Source organism: Poecilia reticulata, chromosome 8 (genome assembly GCF_904066995.2).
Source record: "Poecilia reticulata chromosome 8, P_reticulata-male-v2, whole genome shotgun sequence".
Taxonomy (NCBI): domain Eukaryota; kingdom Metazoa; phylum Chordata; class Actinopteri; order Cyprinodontiformes; family Poeciliidae; genus Poecilia; species Poecilia reticulata.
Window position 1 is genome coordinate 8,895,988 of NC_088837.1, and position 23,873 is coordinate 8,919,860.

The following is a 23,873-nucleotide window of genomic DNA, read 5'->3' on the forward strand; positions in this document are numbered from 1 at the left end:
TTAGCTGATAAGTGTCTTTTGCACGTCTCGTGTTTGATCTGCGCGACAGACTTACAGCTCTTGGTTTGAACGGCGGCTGCACTTCCTTGTTCTCCAGCTTCTCCCAGTCCATGTAGCGGAAGAAGCTGTGCTCTCGGATGTCCCGCTCGCCCTCCGGACCGCAGCCCAGTCGTTTGGCCGGATGCTTCGTCATCAGCTGCACAGAAACGGACAAGAGAGAGAGACGTAGGTTTGGTTTGATGCGCCACCTTTTCTCTGCCGGCACTCCGGCCTGGTGGATCGATGACCTTTTTCCTCTCCGTCTCATTGTTCCGTCGCCATCTCCTTCCACCGAATCAATTATTTATGAACTGTAATTCATCTGCAGTTGTTCGTGTTGTACAAAGAACACGTCTGTCAACGGTGGTGCTGCTTTACTTTCGCTGTCCCATTTGTGCTTAAGCTGCTGCGCGAACAATGTTAGCGTCACCTATATCCGATGTTAATGTCACAGCGCATGAAGACGTGCGACACGATCCGCGGCAGAGTCATCCCGGGCCGTTGTGAAACACACAACAAAAGAAGTCAGCACTTTCAACTTGTAAGTTGCTCTCTCAACTGTTTATCTCACACGTTTAAAAAGGACAATTAAAGTAGAGGAGATAATAATTGAAGTAATTTATTAAATCTATGATCAAAGCAGTAGTAAAATAGAGATGTAGCACTAAAGTTTGTAAAACGTTTAAACTTTTTACAAACTGCACTGCAAAAATTGAGAGACATCAACAGAGATTTAAAGGGATGTCAATCTACGGGAATGTTTGGTTTTATTTTTAAAAATTAGAAGAAATGTAAAACCTAACATGTCTGACAGCTTATTTTAATTAAAATGTTGCACGTCAGGTAACATTTTTGTCCTTTTAAGGATCTTTGAAATTATACTGGTAGTCCTGCAGTTAAGGTGTTTCACATGTCGATCCGTTTTACGCAGTGCCACCTTATAATTCACAGTACACATGATTTTCAACAAAAATAATCATCCATACTGACCGTAAATATTTCATTTATAGTTCTTAAAGGAAAAAAAAAAAAATCTGGTAAAGTCAGGATCAACAGAACTGGCCACTGTTTCTGGCCGACATAACGTCTGCCTCCGCATTCGCTCTCTGTGCGCATACCTGAAAGTCGGCTCTACTTTTTCTCTAATGGAAATTACTTGTAGTGTTTAAAAAACCAGGGCTCATCCAGTCAAATGCACAGACACAAAATGACTTAACCCAGGCAGCGCCGGCAGGGAGCAGAGGAATCCGGGCGGGGGTGGACACGGGCGAGCTTTCACGCTCCACCGAAGACTCACTGTCGTAGCGCTACAACACTGTAATCATAACTAATACATAACATACAGCCTGTGTGTCACTGACAGGCTGTGAGTGTGTGTGTGTGTGTGCATCTAAGAGGCCACTGTTTCCATTAATTTGCTGATGAATGACTTTGCCTTTAAATTTAGGAGGAGGGAGTGTGACAAGTATCGGGCCAGAATAAGTGCAGTTCAGCGTAGTTTGATTTTTAAAAAAAGGCTTAAATAAAAACATACGACTTCTTTTGAATCAGTGACGCCTATTTCATGCGAGCTAAGGTTTAATATTTGAATATCTTTTTGGGTTTTTGTTAAGCTTTCTTGGAGCTAGAACATGAGCGAAGCTGCTGTAGAGAGACAACATGATCGGAATAAAAAGGACCGAACATATGTTACCATCCATCCATCAGCCGGTACGGTGTACTGTGTGTGTGTGTGTGCGCGTGTGTGTGTGTGCAGTCTGCTGTGGTCAGTGAAGCTTAGAGGCAGCAGATGAGACAGAGGTTTAATAGAGAGGGCCGACTCCATTTGTTGTAGTAATCAGCCTAACCCCCACCTCCCCACACACACATCGACACACACCAGTCCAACGCAGCTGGGAGTTGTCAGAGAGTTGTTTTGGTAAAGGCTGAGCAAACCACACACACTTAAGCTATTTGATCACAGTAGTTGATGTGTGCATCAGTTATGAAGGACATTTGAATGTTTTCTGTTCTTCTGTTTTTCCCCCCTTACTCCCTTTTCTTTCTAAATTAACTGAAGACCCCCCTGTTACTCTGTGTGCGTTTGATAGAGCAGGTTTGCGCGTGTGTGTGTGTGAATACTCACTCCTTTACATATGGCGACAGCTTCCTTAGACATTGATTTGGGATAGGAGACGTGATGCTCCATTATGGATTGAAACAACTCGTCCTCATCCTCACCATCGAATGGAGGCTGCAGAAGAGAGGGAAGAGGTGAGGAGGAAAAGAAGAAATGTAACACAGGACAGACAGAGGGTTTGCTAAATACAATAATTATTTTTTTAAATGTTTTACTTTTTTTTCTCAAAAACTGAACAAATTCAATCAGTTTAAAAGTTAAGGTTTTTCAGTGTAATGCCATGCATCCCTTTATCTGAGTTTCATACGTATAAATACACACATGATGCTAGTAATAATGGAGGGTTAAAGACCTTCAATTATGAAATATTTTAATACCTTAAAGCTAATTCATAAAATCAATTTTTCAGGCAGGTAGCAGCAGCCTTTGTAGAGAAAATAAATAATGCTGAAAATGTAATAGATTTTTCTTTTCAATATAAACAAACATTCTAGTTTTCATAAAGCTGCAGACCAACCTGTCCAGCCAACATTTCGTAAAGCAATACTCCAAACGCCCACCAGTCCACAGATTTCCCATAAGGCTGATAGGCAATAATCTGAAATTAAACAAGAACAGCTGTAACAATCAACAACACTGAGCAAATAGCCAGGTTTTAAAACAAACATGCTCTTCAATTTTGACCAAATTGTTTGAATTTGAGTTTTCCTGATGAATGAATCTTGCGGTGAGCGCCACACGCACGCACACACACACGCACACACACACGGACTGAGTACCTCAGGAGCGATGTAGTCTGGTGTTCCACAGAAAGTCTTGGTTGTGATTCCGTCAAGCATATTTTCTTTACACATACCAAAGTCTGCGATTTTAATGTGGCCTTCGCAGTCCAGCATTACATTATCCAGCTTCAGATCCCTACATCGGTAAAGAAATTGAATTTTGTTACCGTCTGCAGTTTTCTGTTAGCTGCAGCTGATCTGATCTAGTAAATATGTGATTCGTACTTTTCAGAACTATGTCATGAACGTCATACAAGTTTAGAGTAGTTCAACTCTCAAAGGCTGCTCGTCAGTTTTTTTAAGTACAGTGGTGTGAAAAAGTGTTTGCCCCCTTCCTCATTCCCTGTTTTTTTGCATGTTTGTCACACTTAAGTGTTTCGGAACATCAAACCAATTTAAACAATAGTCAAGAACAACACAAATAAACACAAAATGCAATTTGTAATTGAAGGTGTTTATTATTAAAGGAGAAAAAAATCCAAACCCTCATGGCCCTGTGTGAAAAAGTGATTGCCCCCCTGTTAAAATATACTATAACTGTGGTTTTTAACACCCGAGTTCAATTTCTCTAGCCACACCCAGGCCTGATTATTGCCACACCTATTTTCAATCAAGACATCACTTAAATAGGAGCTGCCTGACACAGTGAAGTCCACTAAAAGATCCTTAAAAGCTACACATCATGCCGAGATCCAAAGAAATTCAGGAACAATTGAGAAAGAAAGTAATTAAGATCTATCAGTCTAGAAAGGGTTATAAAGCCATTTCCAAAGCTTTGGGAATCCAGTGAACCACAGTGAGAGCCATTATCCACAAATGGCGAAGACATGGAACAGTGGTGAACCTTCCCAGGAGTGGCCGGCCGCCCAAAATTACCCCAAGAGCGCAGCGACGACTCATCCAAGAGGTCACAAAAGACCCCACAACAACGTCCAAAGAACTGCAGGCCTCACTTGCCTCAGTTAAGGTCAGCGTTCATGCCTCCACCATCAGAAAAAGACTGGGCAAAAATGGCCTGCATGGCAAAGTTCCAAGAAGAAAACCACTGCTGAGCAAAAAGAACATTAAAGCTCGTCTCAATTTTTCCAAAACACGTCTTGATGATCCCCAAGACTTTTGGGAAAACATTCTGTGGACCAATGAGACAAAAGTGGAACTCTTTGGAAGGTGTGTGTCCCATTACATCTGGCGTAAAAGGAACACTGCATTTCAGAAAAAGAACATTATACCAACAGTAAAATATGGTGGTGGTAGTGTGATGGTCTGGGGCTGTTTTGCTGCGTCAGGACCTGGAAGACTTGCTGTGATAAATGGAACTATGAATTCTGCTGTCTACCAAAAGATCCTGAAGGAGAATGTCCGACCATCTGTTCGTGAACTCAAGCTGAAACGAACTTGGGTTCTGAAGCAGGACAATGATCCTAACACACCAGCAAGTCCACCACTGAATGGCTGAAGAAAAACAAAATTAAGACTTTGGAGTGGCCTAGCCAAAGTCCTGACCTGAATCCTATTGAGATGTTGTGGTATGACCTTAAAAAGGCCGTTCATGCTCAAACCCTCTAATGTAACTGAATTAGAACAATTCTGCAAGGATGAGTGGGCCAAAATTCCTCCAGAACGTGTAAAAGACTCATTGCAAGTTATCGCAAACGCTTGGTTGCAGTTGTTGCTGCCAAGGGTGGCCCAACCAGTTATTAGGTTTAGGGGGCAATCACTTTTTCACACAGGGCTATGATGGTTTGGATTTTTTTTCTCCTTTAATAATAAACACCTTCATTTACAAATTGCATTTTGTGTTTACTTGTGTTGTCCTTGACTGTTGTTTAAATTGGTTTGATGTTCCGAAACACTTAAGTGGGATAAACATGCAAAAAAACAGGAAATGAGGAAGGGGGCAAACACTTTTTCACACCACTGTAGATGTTAAATGAAAAAAATAAAGACTAAGGTAATGTGTGTAATGTTGAATATTACTTGCAAACTCACCATTCTCAACTTCTATCTGTTGTTTTAAACTTTTCTAACATTTCCCACAGTCCAGTTGAACAATGTACACATACTGGGAAATTTAAAAGGAAATGTGACTTTTTTTTAAACACACTCCACTTTGCTAGAGCATACAGCTACTGACAGATAAAGTGAATTATTGAGATCATCTTGTTCTTCTGAGAGGTTTTATATGAAGCAGGTGGATAAAACACATTTACTGTTGCGTGAACAAAACTCCTTCTGCTTTCCAACAACTAGGTAGGCTGATATTTATGGGAGTTGCTACCTTTATTTTTAGCATAATTTTGTTCCATTTGCTACTTTGCACTTTATTCATTTAGTTCATTGTGGATGTTACCTGTAGATGATGCCCTTTTGATGCAGGAAAAATAAGCCAATGGCTATCTCAGCAGCGTAGAACCTGCAAAAGAAACGCAGGAAGAGACAAACAGCAGCACCAATTACAGCGAGGTTGAGAGACGGCGGGTAAACAGGGGAGTTAATTTGCGTGCGTCTACTCTGCACAAAGGTCAGAGCTGTCTCGTGAAGGCCAAAGAACAGCTGATAAGATCAACAGGAAGGGCCTTTAACAGGACTGACCACAAAGGCAGCCATGTTTGGACGGCGTGGTTTGTTCACGAAATATACGAGAAGACAATCTGAAGGTGGGCAGGCAGGTTAGAACAATGAGAGGCAACTTGATGTCTGTTTATTTGGATTTGAAATGAGGACGAAAAAGCAAGAATAGTTTGAAGGACTCTTATTAATTTTCTGCTACTTTAATGACACAAATAAACAATGTTTCTACTGAGCAGCACAGTGTTGGTGGCGCTATGTTTTGTGAAGCTTCAAAGGTCAAATCTTTCTTTAGCTGTGACGATGATGAGATGTCTCAAGGACTAATCAGAGGTGATAACGCATTAGGTGTAATAAAAAACCAAAAGATTACAAAGACAAGCCTCAGTTCATTCGCACTGGTGTTCAGGGGACTGCGCTCTTCGCAGACTTGTGGGATATTTGCATACGTGTCGAGTAGCTTTGTTCTATTGTGAGCGTGCTATTCCACTCACGGACACTCCCCTGAGCAGAAAACGTACCCAGAAGAAGACACGCGTCTTGTATCGCACACCTAGTTCTCGCAGATGCAGACTATAAAACTAATTAACCCCAAGCTGGTGGCTTCTTCACCGAGAGAAAAACAGCATCACTGAGCTGTGGAACGTCTACAGTATCTGCTGAGGATTGAGATTTCTACACTGGTGGCAGAAATGAGGTGTGTGTTCTGTGTACTCACACAGCATGGGGCTCTTTGAACTTGCCAGCCTGCTGTATCTGATACATGAGGTCTCCGCCGTTTATGTACTCCATGACGAAATACAAACGGTCCTACGGAGAGAAACAGAAGGGCGGGTGAGGAGAGAAGGCTCAGGAAGGCAAACAGGAAGGAGTTATTCTTCATCTGAATGTTCAAAAAAAGGTGACGTGAAATAATTCTGATATAAAAAGTGTGTACAAATAATTAAGATTTCATAAAAAGAACACCAAAATACAGTTTAGAGTGCAAATATAAAAAAAACCCATCCATGTTTATTAAACAATCTATCAGACAGACTAGACTTGCAGCAAATAAAATCAAAACCAAAGAGGTCAGCTGCGGTGTGACGTCATCATATGGTACGGCACATGAGAGAGCACAACATTTTTCTACAGCTGGTTCACATTAAACCAACGACTAACAACACAAGAACTGAGACCAGAAGGAATAAAATAAATCAGAATGAGAGTAGAGACAAAGCCGTGGGTGTATTTTTGCAAGAGCATCGGTCCAGTACCTCTGCTTTTCCTGATTTAGATATAGAAAATATTTTAGCATTGTGTTGCTATCGATGGCAGACATCTAGATACAGCTAAAGGAGCATCTAAAGGTCTTGTGTCACCAGGAAACACAGCAGAATATCATCTGCATAACTGTGGAAATTTTCACAATGCCTCCTTATAATTTTCCCAAAGTATCTAAAAGAACAACAAAATAAAACTGAGCCATGTGGAACACCACAGTTTACCTAACAACTAAAAGGTTTGAAACCTTTGCTGCCAACCGGGGTCGGTTTGTAACAGTCTACCTTGTGGTACCGAACGGCCCACAATGTCAAACGCAGCGCTAAGATTGAGCAGGACAAGGACCGAAAACAGTGAAATAATGTAGGCCAAAAAATGTTTTCCCAGAGGTTACACTGCTTCCGTGAAACAATCAACACTAGGAGTGAAAGGAGTAGACATAAGGGGATAGAGAGAGGAAGGGGACAGAGAGAAGGAGGTGACTGGGCCGTTGTAAGTACAGCCAATCAGTCTTGAAGGGACATCAATTTAAGAACCTATTGTCTTCACTTATCTATAGAAATTGCCAATATTTCAGAAAATCATGGAGGGATTTGGTTTGGGTTTGTGTGTATATGTGTGTGTGTGTGTGGGTGTGTGTGTGTGAAGGTCTGTGCTGTCTGATAAGCCTCATAAACTGACCGTTTGAAAGCAATATGTTGAACTTGTGTGTCTTCCGATTAAAAATTTACTTGCATGTCTGCACCACAAGTCATGTACAGCGACGACGTATGAATGCGTGTCCTTTATAATTGCTGATGTGCGATAAGTGTAGGCAAAATTTTATGGCCAGAGTCCTTCTCTGCTGAGAGAATTACAGCTGAACTGGATTAGCACATTCACTCTCAGTTGTGTGTGTGTGTGTGTATCAGGTCAGCTGAATTTGTGGCATCTCTCAACCAAGTGACAACGCATCACTAATAACAGCGTGCGTTTATGGCTTGTGAAATGAAATGTCATGCACTGAGGGCTACGCGTGAAACCACCAAGCTATATTTACTCCCCTGTTGACTCATCTTTGGTGTAATACGGATTATACATCACAAGTTGAGCATGAATCGAGCATGAATTCAGGCTGTGTGTTCCAGCTGGGAGCTGGTGACGGCAGTCGAGGTAGCTGCTGTTAAGACCACAGCGCTCCCTGCGCGCCCTGCAGCAGCATGCTGCTCATACAATTGTTCCCCACGTAACCTGACAGTGTGGAGATCAACAAAGGCAGCTCGGTTTTGTTTCGTTATCGGCGCCTCTCCTGCGTGTGTGAATCTGCACATTTTCCCCTTTAAACGTCAAGCGCCTTGATAGTTCTTATAATTTGCATCAACAAATATTTTTCAAGATAGATTACCGGTGTCCCTACTCTTGGCGAACCCATTATCTATTCAATAAATGTAACCAAAGTGTTACATTTACATGATTTTATTTATTTGAGCATTGAGAGGAACATTTTATTACATAATCTACTCCTGTTAATTTCGAGTATAAATATGACAAATTTCTCTTTGCCACTCCTCAAAATGAGACAGACAAGACAACATGCCATTCAAGTTAGGCTCATGTTTTCTTAATTTCCACAGGTCAGGAAGTGGCAACAAGAAGTAAAATAAAAATGATAGATTTACAGATAGAGGAATATATAAAACATTTAAGGCAACTGGATGGTGAGGGAGCCATTTGTGTCTAAAAAGTAAATGTGTAGTGTTTCCTAAACAATACTAGGACCTGATTTCACCGCGCAATACGAGACGTTTACATTAGTGTCAACAGAGAAGTGGCAGGAATGAGCCAATCAACACACCATGGTCTGGAAGGTGGAGTGCAGCTGCGTTAAGAACGGAGGCTTCCCGGTCAGAGCCAAAACCCTCTTCTCCACCATGGTGCACTCGACGTCGTCGTCCTGGATGACCACGTCCTTCTTCAGGATCTTTATTGCGTACAGTTCCTCCGTTCCTTTACGCTCCGCCAGCATCACCTAGAGAGGAAGAGGAGAGAAACAAAGGCAGGGGTTGAAGAGATGTAATACTCAAACAATTTTCCACACACTTCAGGGTCCAGAGAGAATAAATAAAAAATAAATAAAAAATGGAGGAAAGGGAAAAAGTGATCAGGGAGGCATGGAAAGAATCCACATAATAGATTGTTTGACTGTTTCCATTATGGGGAAATATAAAGAGCCAAGTGACAAAGGAAGAAAAAAAAAAACATGATATTTTGAGATGTCACAGGTGGAAAAGAGAAACCACTGGGAAACCTTCTGACACACTGAGATGTTTATGAGCAGAGATTGTGCTGCAAAACTCCTTTATGAAAAGATAAATCCTGACAGTAACAAAATACAAGTCACAAAATCTAAATATTAGCTTGAATTGTGCATTAAACTGCTTGAAAACATACAAAAAAACTGAATCTTCATCTCATTGCATGTGTGATGGATTAAATTTGGTTATTTACCATTCAGAGGTACATTTACTCTTTTTGAAGTTCAGAGGTTTTATGCTTTGCCCTTAATGTCCAGTAGTCTGATGCAGTGGTCAGATTCAACCAGCAGGGGGAGTCTTGCGCACCAGAACTTTCTGCTTAGATGATAATTGTTGGCGCAGAAGCACCATGTCCGGCTCTTTTATTAAAATATTCCCCTTCCCCAGGTATGGGTATATATAAACACACATGAGGGATATAAACAAGTTTATTAACTTTCAGAAAGCTTGTGAGGTTTTTTTTGACTCTCCGAATGTTAAACTCCGTTGTTAGCTTACATACTGTTTGTAAGCTAACTTGGATAATAATAATCGCTGGAGCAGAAGTACCGTGTCCGGCTCTTTAATTAAAAATATTTCCCTTCTTCGGGGCGATTACACATGTGCTTAAATTAATATAAAGGATCTACTGAGGTAAAATGTGTCAATGTGTCCAAACCAAAGGCAGAACGTCTCCATCTCAGATGTTTGTTTTGTCAGTCTAAAATTAACGACTGAGATATTTTACCAAACCTTCGGCATTTTAAAGGTTTCATTCTGTCAGGTGTCAGTATTTCCTGCACGGGGTTCGCTCTGAGAGAATAAAAATTTGGTTTACATGAGCTGTAGCAATCTGAAAGTCACCAAGATTTAGTGCTTCTCTAAGATCTCTCCATGGGGATTTTCTTTGCCCTTCAGAACATCTGGGAAGGACACTAAGAAGAAAAGAAACAACTCACAGAAAAAAATGAGAACAAGAATAAAAGGATTTTGTAACTTCTTTTTTTTTTTACCCAGCAACTTCAGTAGGATCAGTTTTAGAGGTGAGCTGAGATCAAGGTCGGTTGAAGTATGAAAAAACTGGGATTAGAAAATAAGAAGTAGGTCAGAAAAATGTGGCGTGACCTGAATGTGAAGAAACAAGAGAATAAAAGGAATAGTTGCTCCTGTTTTAAATGATAAAGTCCAGGAACACCTGAGTAAGATCATGACTGGGAAACCAGTAAGTCAAAGAAGCTTTGTAATCAAATCTTCACTTTGTCCAAGGCCGGACAGTTCCCGCTGTGTCTACACTTCTTCATGTACACACAGAGGTGGTGATTGTTTAAACTGTGTTTTCTATAGACAAAAGTCAATATTTAAATGACGATTTTTTTAAACTAAATGTCATGGGCCCTACTTAACCTATGCCTATTATCAGTTTCTAGGCTTAAGACACTTAAAACACCTGGATTTGGACATTTATCTTTCGTTGTTCTGACTCCATCAAACTTTAAATGTGTGGTTAGAAAAAAAGGTAATGACTCAGACGATGTGGTTCATGATATGGTTTATCCAAGTTTCGAATGCTCTCCCTTAAAATTGTGATGTTATTTATTTTTTTTGCTCTTACGTAAGATTTACATTTTCAGAAAAAAAAATGTGGGTTTCAAATTAAAAAGTGTAACAAATCAACATAACTTGTTGATCTGCTTTTGAATATTTACTGTATAAAATTAACTGTGATGTTTCAGGTTGTTTTCTAATTTTTCTAATCCTGCATATAGTTTCAAACAACAAACATTGATCAACTTATTTCATTTCTTAATACACCAGAAAATTTGATTTGTTTTTTGCAGATTGCCTAACTTTTTTTTTAATGCAGCATGTAATCAAGAGGTTAATGCGCATTTTTCAAATTGAACAGCTGAAAATTAGCATCTTAGGTGCCTGTGCTTCATATTAAAGTATGATAATGTAGTGAGATTATTGGGACCGGCATTCTACTTGAAGTGCGACACAAATGGATCCACTGTGTGTGAAGATGTGCCAGTGTGTGTGCTTGTAATTCTGCACAGAAGGCTGACACAGATTAAAACATTTCAACACTGAAATTATTGGAGACCCCTAGCAAGAAATGTGTCTACATGTGTGTGTGTTTGTGTGCATGAACTCGGCGTATGGCGCAGTGTGACTATATGTAAAAAAAAAAAAAAATGAAAAGAAAAAAAGAACGCTTTAAAAATGCAACAGCGACACCAAAGGACACCATCTGGCCCAAAGTTCATTCGCAGAACTGCAAGGACACGTGCAGAGTAAGAGAACAAACGATGATGGGGAAACTGGAGAAGCATATCAGAAATAAAAACACTTCAACAAGCTAAACACGCGCAGCACAGAGCAACGAACCGGACCGAGTCGAATGCAGAAGTGCGTTTCTCAAGGTGAATCCTGCTCCAAAGTCTTGAGAGAGCAGTGTGGACCATGGCGTGTGCAAGTGGTTCATTCATGAGAAGTTATTCGGGGTCAATTGCCAATAAGCAGCCCAGAGGATATTAGCCGACGTGTGACGTAAACAAAGCCGAACGCTGCCTGTTTTCTCTGATGACCTTGGAGAGCAACTCTATCACGGCAAAATTAACTAACCAACACTTGACAGGCACTGGATGAAACTGCAAGGCCTTTGCCATCATTCTTATAATATATGCAGCAACTTTTCTATCCACTGAGCTGCATATAATTAAGAAAAAAAAGAGGTGAAAACAGGCCCTTTTCAGGAGCAAAATAATGCAGCAGCTTTAGAAAAATACTAATTTATATGCTTAGAGGCAACCCGGTGATGTATTATTTACCTGTTTGTTTATGTGCTGACGGCCACTTCCAGCAAGCGAAGAGGCAATAGCTCAAATAATTTCAAACTGGCTTCGTAAACCTGATTAGGAGCTCGCTGTAATTCGGTGATCTAAAGAGTCACCAGGTCGCCTTTACGACGGTGGAACATCCTGGATGTTCAGCTGGCAGATCTGAAGCGACTGAGTGATTCCGTCACATCAACATGGACCAAAGTCTCTCAGGAATGTTTTGACACCTTACTATGTCATGAATAATTAAGGTGATTCAGTGGAACGTGTGAAGCATTGAAAATGTGTCGCGTCAGCTTGCAAGAGATTGAAAAGCTTTCATTTAAATCAAATGACAATAATTGTCTAAACCAAACAGAAATGCAAATGAAGCCAAAAGTATCCGGCAACAGAAAAATATTAAACAAAAAGTGAGAAAATTCTGTAAATTATAGCACCAAACTGTTAAATTCACTTAATTTTTCAAGTGCCACAATAATACAAAACTACATTTTGTAAATCTGAAACAGTCTCAACTAAAGTAGCTTTTAGGTAAATGCACTCTGACTTGACATAAAACAGACATTTTAAAGGAGCAAATCACAGTTTTCACTCTCTTTTCCAGTTTGTTTCCCCGCATTTTTTTCTACTGATTCAAAGAAACAAAGAAATGCAGACTCTTCTCTTTGGCATTTGCAGCCTTTCCCTCACCGTTTGACACTCACAGGGCATACAGCAAATTGTGGTCAGTGACCTTAGATGAAAAGAAAGCAAGGTAGGAAGCCATTAGTCCTTTATCACACCAGGTGCTAAAAAAGTTCAGCCGCTGCAGTGTTCTCCAGCACAGCACGCTTGCCAGACTAATGTGAATTGCCATGGCAGCATGAAACCTTGTAAGAAGAAAACTCTGACCTTATGTGTTCACCTCATCCTCTCAGTGTAATGTCTAATCTAGCAAAATGGCAAACATGTGTGACTGAAACTCTATATTGAAGGCTGGTCTGTAAGAAAGCAGTGAAAAAGACTTTTAAATGGCTGAATGTATAGGAACAGCAGACATAAAAGCAAGATGGAAACATTTTTTTAATGTAATTTGCTGACAAAAAAATCCTCGAGGCTTTTTGCCTTTAATTCAGTGCTTCATTTAATCTGTCAAGAGAGGAAGATGTAAATTTAAACACAAAAAAAATATTTCCAAAATACTTTAGTTTTCCACAACAAGACATTTAAAATGCTCCAACCAAACAGATGCATGTCCTGAATCACCATGCGCATATTCAGGTAGAGATAAAAAGATGTCAAATATGAACCTGCATGGATTTTCCCAACACTATTCCTCTTCTCAGATTCTGTATAATTCATAGCAAACAGGGTTTTGCAGCAAATACAGCAAATCTCTGTAAACCAGTGAGCCTTCCTGCTGCAAAAGAAAAGCCTGCGTTGCTCGACTAATGTTTTCTTCTCAGACATCACCTTTACTTATATCCTCCGTGTTTGCACAAAACACATCAGAGATGTTTGGCATTTAAATTCCTCTGTCTCAATAGTAAAAAAAAAGAAAAAAAGGAAATCAAAGAAGAAGCTAACAGGTAGTCTGCAGCAGACTGTCTACTGTCAGTGGGCTAACAAATACATGCATTTCTATATTAGAAACATCTGTTAATATGTGTATTTTATTACTAAAGCATGTAACACTGTTTTTTGGTTCTACGCTTAAACTTCAAACAGAACAACACTCATCTGGCCACGTAAAAAACCAAAACACAAAATCATGAAAACAGCTCTGATGGATTCATCCTCCGCCTCCCACACTGACGCTGGAGAAACCCTTAAAGTGCGCCGCGTCACAGGAGCGTCCGCTTCTGCATTTGGCAAATTCGTTCCCGGTAGAGAGAGACGCCTGCGTTCGGGAATGTGCTTTTTTTTTTTTTCTTTTTTATTTACGCGCTTAAGCATGTGAGTCAGGTACTCCGCTAATGACGACTCCAATAATGAATGAGGCTCTCCGCGGTGACACATCAGTGTAGCTTTAAATCCCTGTTACCATGGAAACAGGCAGTTGCTGTACAGGTCTGACATAGACAATGGTCTTTTTCTCTCTCTCTCTCTGTCGTGCTCTTTATGTCACTTTCAGTCTTTCTCCACCCCACTGCTCCGTTCATCTTTGACTCCCAAAATCCTCCTCTCTTTCTTTCTCTCACATCGCATCCTCCTATTTTACCCATTTTTTTGTCTCCCAAATTTCCATTCATTCTTTCCCAGCATCACTCCCGTCTCCCTCTCTTTCTCCCCATCTCCAAGGACCCGTCACACCTATCTCGCCGACTCGCTTTTCATTCATCCTGACGTTTTTACCTCTCTCTCTCAATTCATTCATGTCAGCCTTGTCACCACGGATCTCATCGCTGGCTCCCTCTCCTTTCATCACTTTCACCACTTGCCATGTCCTCCTCTGTGCCTCCTTCCCTTCATCCATTTCTATCTACCTGTGCTTACTCTTTCTGTGTTCGTTTTCTTTTTTTTTCTGTGTACATTTTTCATCCTCTCATCTCTTGTTTAAGCTCAGTCCAAGTCACTACATCACACCGTTAAAATAGTGGTTTTGCATATGCATGATGGCTGCCTTGCGTATGCTATATCCTTCAGGAACTCAGTAGCTGAAACCAATGCCTTTCTATTATTGCAGCATTTTATTTTATTTTAAAATTGCATAAAAACAAAAGAATGCATGAAACACAGCACACAGCGGACAGGTAACAGTCGTTTAAGAGACAAAGACAAGGTAAATGCACAAGGACACGTCGTTCTCACCTTGCCAAAGCTGCCCTTGCCCAGCACCATCAGGAAGTTAAAGTCGGACAGCCGTATGCGATCTTGGTTGCCGTTGGAGTCGAACCGGGAGGCTGCATTTGCCGACTTCCCCTCCGTGTTTTTGCCCACTGCGATTTTAGCCCTCTAGATGGACAAGAAAGACAGAAATATAGAGAGAAACTGCATGTATAATAAAGGGGAAGAAAAATAGGAATATTCTATTCTCTTGTTTCCCACACCGTGTGTTTCAGATTTTCCTGAATATGTGCATTTGTAATCTTTATGGTTTTCCGTTTCTCAACGGATAAAAAATTCAGTTTTTTTACAAACAAGAGGATTTATTTTAAAAGTGTTTGCTTTTGTTGGAGGGTTTTATTGCACTCTGAAATGACATAGATTAGAAATGGAGAAATGGCTTGACAATACACTTGTGTTCATAATACATTAGACAAACCTCCATCGAAATCCTTCAGAATTTAAGAAGCTAATTAAACCTTCCAGTCCAGCATCTTTTGATTTTCCAGTGACGTAAAATGAACTGGATTGACGATGCAGATGAATTTATCTGAAGTGTGAAAGTCTCGGGTTTGACTTCTACTTACAAAGTTAATACAGAAAGTCTAACGGTTAAAATTTTGTCTTTAAAACATCTGAAACATAGAACGCCCATCATCACCTCCTTTCACTCAAACTCGCTCAACCAAAGTTCATTTCTCCTCCCCGCTGATTCAAGCAGGCTAGCTTCTTTAAGATAGGTTAAGATTGTGAAGCTAAACCAGTCAATAAGCTTAAATTAGTAAGATTTAATAAACTCTTAATAAATGAAAGCAAAATTAGTTTACAAAAATATGGAATAAAGCCGGTCGCCTGGATTAGAACCACTTGAGGTTCTAATCCGAGCAGTTCAAACATTTTCAACACTCACAGAAATATAATATAACATTAATATTTCTTTATATAGTGTTTGACTGGAACCTTTTATGACTTAGCTCTTGTTATGCCGAATCCGTGGGTATAAACCTTTATGAGTGTGTTACTGTGGTTGGGGTTACATGGAACATGCATCTTATGACACGACCTTTCAAACTCTCTGTCTTTGTCTGTGTCTTTGCTTTCCTCCTGGGACCTCCTCCTCCCCCAAGAGCTATCACCAGCTCCAAATAAACAAACATTAATTTGTTTATTAATGTGTGCTGCCAATCCCAGCCACCCAGAACCGCGACCTTAAGGAGAAGCGGAGGCAACAATAGATAACGGGTAAGAAACGCACAAGACAGTCCAGAACCAGAGGACGAAAAACAAACAACTGGAGGAGAGGAGAAAGTAACATGAGGACACTAAAGGGGGACGATTCGAATAGGCAACCCACATTTAAGGAGTGTTAATTTCTATTTTTCCCAGTGCATTCCCCTTAAGTGTTACAAACTGCAACTTAACACACTTTCAGAAGAAGATTCCTTGCAGTCAGTGCGACAAACGGAGCAAAGAAGAAGGAAGGAGGAAGAAAAAGGGAAAATCACGGAGTGGGGTGATCCTCATCGCTGCCAAATGTGTTAATGAATGGACCTACTGGTCAGCCCCCCCCCACACACACAAACACGTCTGGACCTGCCGTGTGCCAGACCGGATGGTGCTGTAAGTGTGCCTGCCAACTGCTAACAGCTCTCCCAGAGTGGCTCTCACTCACACACACACACACACACACACACACACACACACACACACACACACACACACACACACACGCACACGCACACACACACACACACACACACACACACACACACACACACGCACACACACACGCACACACACACACACACATGCACGGAGAGTGGCCAAAGCCAACTGCACACACACACATTCCCAAACACCCAACGCATTTAAATGCACACATGCAGGCGCGCGCACACACGCGCACACACACACACACCTCAAATTTCTGCCGTAGCTCCTCGTTGCCTTCCTCTCCCTCTGGAGCCACAGGAACATTGAAGTACTCGCCTTCTTCCTGAGAAAGGAGCTTAAACCTGAAATAAAGAGATATTCGCTCTTACATGATTGATGATTGACTTGCACACATAGCCGCGGGGGGAATGGTTATTTTCTATAGGACTAAAAGGGAAACATTTTGCCCGTAATAATAAGAACTTCTCTTGGCTGAAGCACAAACCACACAGCTTCACCAATTTTTTAGAGAATTGATTTATTGTCACAGATCCTCCCGGTTTCACCTTCAGCAACCTGGAATCAGATAAACGCTTCCTGAGGCGACAGCCCACGTCGACTGTTGTTTCTTTAACAAAAATATGTGAGAGCAAAATACGTTTACATTTCAATCAAAACCAAAATGCGGTTAGAAACGATTTTATGTGTCCCGGCTGCAAGTCGTCTGCAAAAGTGTTTTCACATCCTTCTGATGAATCCCCATTGTCTATTATGAGAAATGTTATGGTACACAATGGCACCAAATGGAGTATAATTGTAAATTAAAACAAAAGTGACGCGTGGCTCTACAGTTTTATCAGGAAATCTGAAAAGCCTGGCATGCATTAATATTCAGCTCCCCCAAGTCAAGACTTTGTAGATTCACTTTTTGCTACTTTTGCAGTGAAAAGTCTTCAAGGAGTTTGTCTCTTCCAGCTTTGCACATTTAGAGAATTATTTTTTTCCCCCCACAAATCTTCCTCGATTTAAAGCCTAAACTCAGTGAGATTACACTCTCAGATTTGTCCCTGCTGAAGAACAGAAATCCCACAGCATGATGCTTCCACCACAAGGTTTCATGGGGGCAAACCTAGGTTAAAGAGCAATATGAGTTTTCACAACTTCCTCCCTGACCTGTTATGTTCCTGTTATTGCCTTCATGGTGCTGTCTGATCACTAACGTCCGACAAGCCTCTGACATTTTATTTCTACAAGACCCCAGTTCCTATTTAAAGTGGCATCAATATGGAAACTAACAAATCCAATAACAGATCTTTTAGTCTCTCTCAGTCTGCCAGTAAGTGTGCGGAGCTGCACAGAGGTGGATTAGAGGAAAACCTGCATCTTAAAAGGCTCACTCCGAATATCAGGTGTACCGAGGCATCCTCCCACCTCCCGGTCTCACCTCAAAAGTTGGCATCTCATTAAAAACCCTGACAGAGCAGTGTCAGCAAAAAAAAAAAAAAAAAAGAAAAGAAAAAAAGAGGAAGATTTAGAGAGATAGTGATTGGGCTGCAGACACAGAGGGAGAGGGATATAGAGAGAGGGAGGGCGCGAGGGTGGAGGAGAGGAGAGATAAAGAAGCAGAGATAAAAAAGACGGGGGAAGAGCTACTCTGGCACTAAATATAACCAGATTAGGAAGAAAAGCTCAAAAAAAAGAAAAAAAGTTTTTTCTCCTATGCTACAGTAATGAACAAGGTCACCTTCACTTTCCCTCCTGCTGCTCTCTTGTGTTCGCCACCTCAAATGTTTCCATTCCACACCCCAACTCCATTCATCTCCGTGTCTTACCAGCCGTCCACCCCTTGCTTTTGGAGCTCTGAGATGCCGAAGGACAGCGATCCCATGAAGTCGTTGCGGCTGGTCAAGTCCCAGTCCCACACCTCCACCGACAGGCGGCGGTCCTTGTCGTACTCCTTCAGGTGGCTGGAGGAGACACACGGGGGGGGGGGGGGTGAGATACACAACTCTACTTTGTGACATTACATCATTTTAAAGTACAAAATGAAATTAAATCCACTGCTCATTGTTTATAGCGGCTAGCATGACAATAGTGCAAGTATTAATTGGCAAAGGTTTTAATTAGGAGGTATTTGAATCAGTAATTATTTCTGATTAAGAGTTATCAACTTAAATCCTAGTTGGCATTTATAGAAGTTTCTGGTGAACCAAAATCCAATGTGCCTAAACAACACATTGCGTTTTGTGGAGAATGCAAAAACAGACTTGTAACATGTAAAACAAAATCTCACAAAACAGGTGACATGAAAGGAGTCCACCGAAAGGAATTGAAAGGTTTACATACTGAAACTCCTTCCAGTATTAATTACTGCTCACTGGTAATTACTGGTACATTAAGCGGCTGCATCTGATTGACTAAATGTGAAACGAACTTAAGAGAACAGGAAATAAAGCAGAAATGGCTGAAAACCAGCATTCACAAGGGGCAAAAAGAAAAAAACCTCAAAACAACTTTTTTTTTTGTCTTTACAAACTAGTTTACTAAAGCGCATTGCTCTCTTATTTCGGTGGCTTGAAAGATACACAGTTCCTCTAAGCCTGAACATCTGCACTGAAATGCCTGGAGTTATCAGTCTCAGTCTTCTCCTGAACTAATCATCGCGAGGATTATCAAGGATGCAGCAGCAGCAAAACAACCCCAAAAGCAAGTTTTACAAGATACAGGAAGCCAGATGTTCTCATCAGAGCGCCGGCGGTCACTCGAGCATGGGAAGAGCGGCACAATGCAGCGGCCCGAAGGTAGTTCTTTGATTAAGACGAAGACATGATATCAATGAGAAGCCGTTAAACACTCTTACAATTTGAAGGTCTCGTTCCATGTGGGGTTTAGGCAGCACTTTATAGTCTTGGTCTTCTGTTTGCTTTCGCTGCGTGGATCTGGGATCAACTTCAGCTTCACGTAGGGGTCTGACAGCCCATTGGGGTCCATAGGAATCAGATTCCTGGCCTCTTTAACTGAAGAAAGCAAAAGAAAAAAAAAAAGCAAGTCAAATTTAGCAATAATTTAACTTTTTCAATTCTTGTCCCTCTTGTGGTGGTCCAAGGTTACAGCATCTAAAAGTTCTGAGACTATTAGCTTAAAAAGAAAGAAGGTCAAGTTGCCTATGCTAGCTGTTTGGCTTGAAGCAGAAAACTGAATTTGGATAGAAATAAAATAACACGGCACAAATCATAAAGACAGGAAATTACAGAAGTAGTGGCATATTTTTGCTATTCGAGTCGGACTGATGGAGAATTCGTGAGGAAAGTGATTCTTTGTTTTCAACATAAGCGTTACTCAGAACCTTTGTGACAAAATGTGACTGCAGTGTCCATAAATACTGCATGCAGACAAAGGAAATAACGTTATATATTATTAAATCAAATATGTTGAGTAGATTCTAAATTTCTTCTTTTTAAAGTGAAATAAACTAATTAATTTTTCAGTGTAAATGTGTGTCCTGCAATAGGGAGAAAAAAAAACATCAGTTGAAATGATAACATGGCATTATTTAGGATAAACATGAAGAAAGTAATCATAACCCTTCACAGGGTTGGAAGATCTGATTGTAATGACCGAACGTGGAACTTTGCCAACTTCAATACTAATCCATTTGTTGAGGCAGCCTGTCATTGAGAGGTAATTGTATTCCATCAATGTAATAAAAATGTGTGTCTATTTGCCTCTCTCTGTGTGTGTGTGTGTGTGTATGCGTTCAACAAATGCCGTGGGTCAACCTGCAAGTTCACATCGATTACCAGAAGAAATGCTAGTGTATGTTGGGTGGGATGCTGGGTTTTTCCAGCCATGATCCACAGTAACACTGTAAATACATATTAGTACATTTAATTTTGGTTAGTTGAAATCGTCCCCCCCCCAAAGAATAGCAGATTAAGGAAAGCGATGTAAGAAGAAACACAAAGGAAAAATTCTTTATAAAATTTACTTTTTAAATGTGGTTTCTTCTTGAAGATGCAAAAACCTATGCAAGTTACTTAACAGATCTCATGTGTTTAGCTTCAATGAAATGTCTTTAGTTATTCACTAAATTCTAAATTAATTAAAAGAAACTTCTACTAATAAACAAGCGCAGCTAAAACTTGCAGATTTTATTTCCCCAAATTTAGATGCTTTTTCATATTTACCGGTTAAAAAACTGTTTACTTTTTACAATGCTTTTAGACTGTGATCTGGTGAGGACTTGGCTGCTTTTATCTGAGCTGGCCATCGTCTTCCTATGCAATTCCGTTTGATTCTCATCTCTCTTCCCTACTTACTCTGGGATTTCTCCCATCGAGCTGAATTTCTCTGGTAGAATTTCAAATTGGCCAATCAGAGATAAGAAGGAGTCGTTGTGAACTATTATGTTGATCGTCTATTTACTACTTTTTTTTCCGCCAGGCTAGCTTCTATGACGTTTTTAGCATGATGAGAGAAAAATGACAATCTACTAACTACTATAGATAGTTGCCATGCTTCCCCCCGCCATATTTCAGTGAAAGAAAATCCTCTACTTGTCCCATAAAAATCTAAAGGTCTCATAAGGTGGCGTGTAAGTTTCCTTTGAACCAAGACAGAAAGGAGAGCTTCCCCAGGAGATCAGGAAAAATGCTGCTGCTAAAGCATTACTCTCTGCTAACCTCCAATAGGTTAACCGCAGCGAAGACCCCAGCATTAAACTCTCAGCAGAGCGGGCCAATAAATATTAGATGATGCAGTTAAAGTGACCATCAAATAGCAGTGGAGGAGAGCTGTGAAGAGGGAAGAATACCAAATAGTCCCAGAGGACACAGAGTAAACAGCAAATCTGCTGCTGTGAGTAAATGAACGTATCTGCTGGAGCGTACATATCAATGGAAGAGCAGATTACTCTATAGTGCCACCTTGGATGTTTTATTTGACTAAATTACTAAGTAGAAGATCAATCTCACCCAATCTAATTGGGTTACTTCTTTAATCATACCGTTTGTTTCTGTTCACCCTGTTCTAATGTCATCAGGCGACATACAATCCGTTTGGAGAGGAACATATGCACACATTTCAACAGCTACTGAGATCTAAACTAGAAGGAAAAAAAATCTTCATCTGTATTGAAATGCAACTAATCCAGCAGCTTCTTGTCATGAAGCTTCTTGTTCCAACAATTGCAGGTACATCAGTTTTTAAATAAAATGCGACATAATCCTTAAGCATAATCCTTACACTTGGTACTTGGTTTGTTCATTTCAGCTGGAAGAGATGCTTGTTATTGCAGCCAGAGGACTGGCAACTAGTGATTCACACAGCAACAGCGCCACCAATAACATTGGAATAAACCACTTTAGGTGTTCCCAGTCAGGCGACGGATTAGCGACTACTCCTTCAGGCATGTTCCAGAAACCAAAGAAGTTGCCAGACAATATTAAACCACGCAAGTTTTGTGCATGCGTAGAAGAGTTAATGGTCAAACACGTTGTGATTTACGGTGTGCTCTTTGTCCGGTGTGAATGGTTTGAAGAGTCCTGTGCGCTTTTAAACCAGTCTTTCAGCAGTTGCGCTTGCTACTGATCACAATAACTCCTTTCCCAATGAAGGTTTGTTTACTAAACCATTCTCTTACGGGGGAAACACAAAGCATCTGAAAGACTTTGGTTTGATATCCTACTCTGCATTTTGCCATGCTGGTGTCTCTTTAAAAAAAGAGACCAGGCCCTCTCTGCTCCCATGAGCTTTGCATCACCGTGAACTTTGATCTACCTACGACAAGAGAATAGGCTGTGAAGAATTTGTTGCTTTACAACAGCAGCAATGGCTTCGTGAAATCCAAAATTGGAGTCAACACAAACACATCTCTCGGAGGAGCAGCCATATTTTGTTTACCAGATCCTGCTTTGTTAAGCTTAAGGGAAGATGCTTGTACTTTCTGCTTCTTAATCACCACAGCTGGAATCAGGATGCTGCACACGGCTCCGCACTGATCCCTGTCGGCAAAAAATGGAATCGCTCCTGCCTCCGTCTTCTACTGTTAAAGAGTTATCACGTAAAACCAAAAGGACGTCGCAAAATAACTAGATGTTGAACAAAACCTTTAACAATGACCGGATCATTTTTACCTGGACATTTACATACCGGAATTAGTTCGCCATTCTGGTCTGCTAAGTGGATTTACTGCTGTCCTGGCAGTGTGTGTGTGTGTGCGCGTGCGCGCGTGTGAGATAAGTGCACTCTCTTATCATTTCCCACATAACGAGCAGTTAATGACCCCGTGTTGGAGCGTGGGAACCAGAACCAAAGATGAGACTGAAACACACCGACCAGCAAGGAAGAAGAATCCAGCATTCAAGAACCAAAATAATATTCATTTCTGATAACACTGAATAAGACAAATATTTACTGCATATTGAGTTTAGTACACTAAGCTGGAGATATGTTAAGGGAGTCAAACTAATTTAAACATTTAATTTAACTTATTTCTACTCATCCTTTTCAGGTTTTCAACTCCTAAGTCAGCCATTTAGAGGAAATATTACTGTAAAGAAAATTCATAATTATATTATGGTAATAGTAGTTATAAGGTGCACAGTACCAGTGAGAGAAAAACACGAGCATGTTGAACAAAAAGCTCTGTAAGCTTCTAAAATGGCTACTTAAACACTTAACACTTACGTAGTTAAAAATCTGGAGACTTTAAAGTAACATGACGCATAGAAACAAGACGAATCAAAGAGTTAAACGTAAAAAAATTCTGGGTTTCCCAGGTTGCAATTTCCACACAATTTCAATTCCGCCTTTGATGATTTGTGGTTGTCGGTTTTTAAATACAATAAGTAATTTTCTCTTCTTAAACTCTAAAAGGTCCACATCTTTGCAGAAAATAATTAACTGACTCAAATTTGGTTTATGTCTGCATGTAGCCGTGGTGACGACACAGAAGGGTCCCAGTTAAGATTTTTATCAGTAAAAAGTTTATTATAAATCAATACGTATTTCAGCTTGATGCATGCACTGTTCTAATTATGCTGACTTCGAAGAACGTTTGTTATAGTCCTCTGCTGCCTCCTTCAGGTGAAAATAGCCACTACATGTAAAAATAAATTATATAAACCAACTCTACTTTTTATTTTGGGCTCCTTTTACATATAAAAAATTAAAAGCAAAACAATTTTTTGTTCCAAGCTAAATTAAGTCAAGTACATTAAGGTAGTTTTGTTCTTTGACAACAGAGGGACACATTTCTGCAGGTTTATATTTTTCATAAGAAAATTGAGAGAACAAAGAGTATAGGTCCTTCCAAAAAAATTTAGCATATTGTGATAGTTAATTATTTTCCATAATGTAATGATAAAAATTAAACTGTCATATATTTTAGATTCATTGCACAACAACTGAAATATTTCAGGTCTTTTATTGTTTTAATACTGATGATTTTGACATACAGCTCATGAAAACCCAAAATCCTTGTCTCAAAAAATTAGCATATCATGAAAAGGTTCTCTGAACGACCAGTTAA

At 40.3% G+C, this 23,873-nt stretch overlaps 1 protein-coding gene across 3 annotated transcripts in view; it reads right to left on the minus strand.

The window, feature by feature from the left end:
- prkcbb (protein kinase C, beta b) overlaps positions 1–23,873 on the minus strand; it is a 93,239-nt gene that overhangs the window by 17,542 nt on the left and 51,824 nt on the right. For all 3 annotated transcript variants that reach the window (XM_008415737.3, XM_008415735.3, XM_017306275.2), the window contains exons 6-16: positions 19,203–19,359; positions 18,175–18,309; positions 16,608–16,704; positions 14,675–14,818; positions 8,606–8,779; positions 6,227–6,318; positions 5,291–5,353; positions 2,938–3,076; positions 2,676–2,756; positions 2,165–2,272; positions 56–196 (exon numbers count right to left, since the gene is read on the minus strand). In XM_008415737.3, the coding sequence (XP_008413959.1) occupies positions 56–196; positions 2,165–2,272; positions 2,676–2,756; positions 2,938–3,076; positions 5,291–5,353; positions 6,227–6,318; positions 8,606–8,779; positions 14,675–14,818; positions 16,608–16,704; positions 18,175–18,309; positions 19,203–19,359 (1,331 nt within the window). The remainder of the gene's footprint in view (positions 1–55; positions 197–2,164; positions 2,273–2,675; positions 2,757–2,937; positions 3,077–5,290; positions 5,354–6,226; positions 6,319–8,605; positions 8,780–14,674; positions 14,819–16,607; positions 16,705–18,174; positions 18,310–19,202; positions 19,360–23,873) is intronic.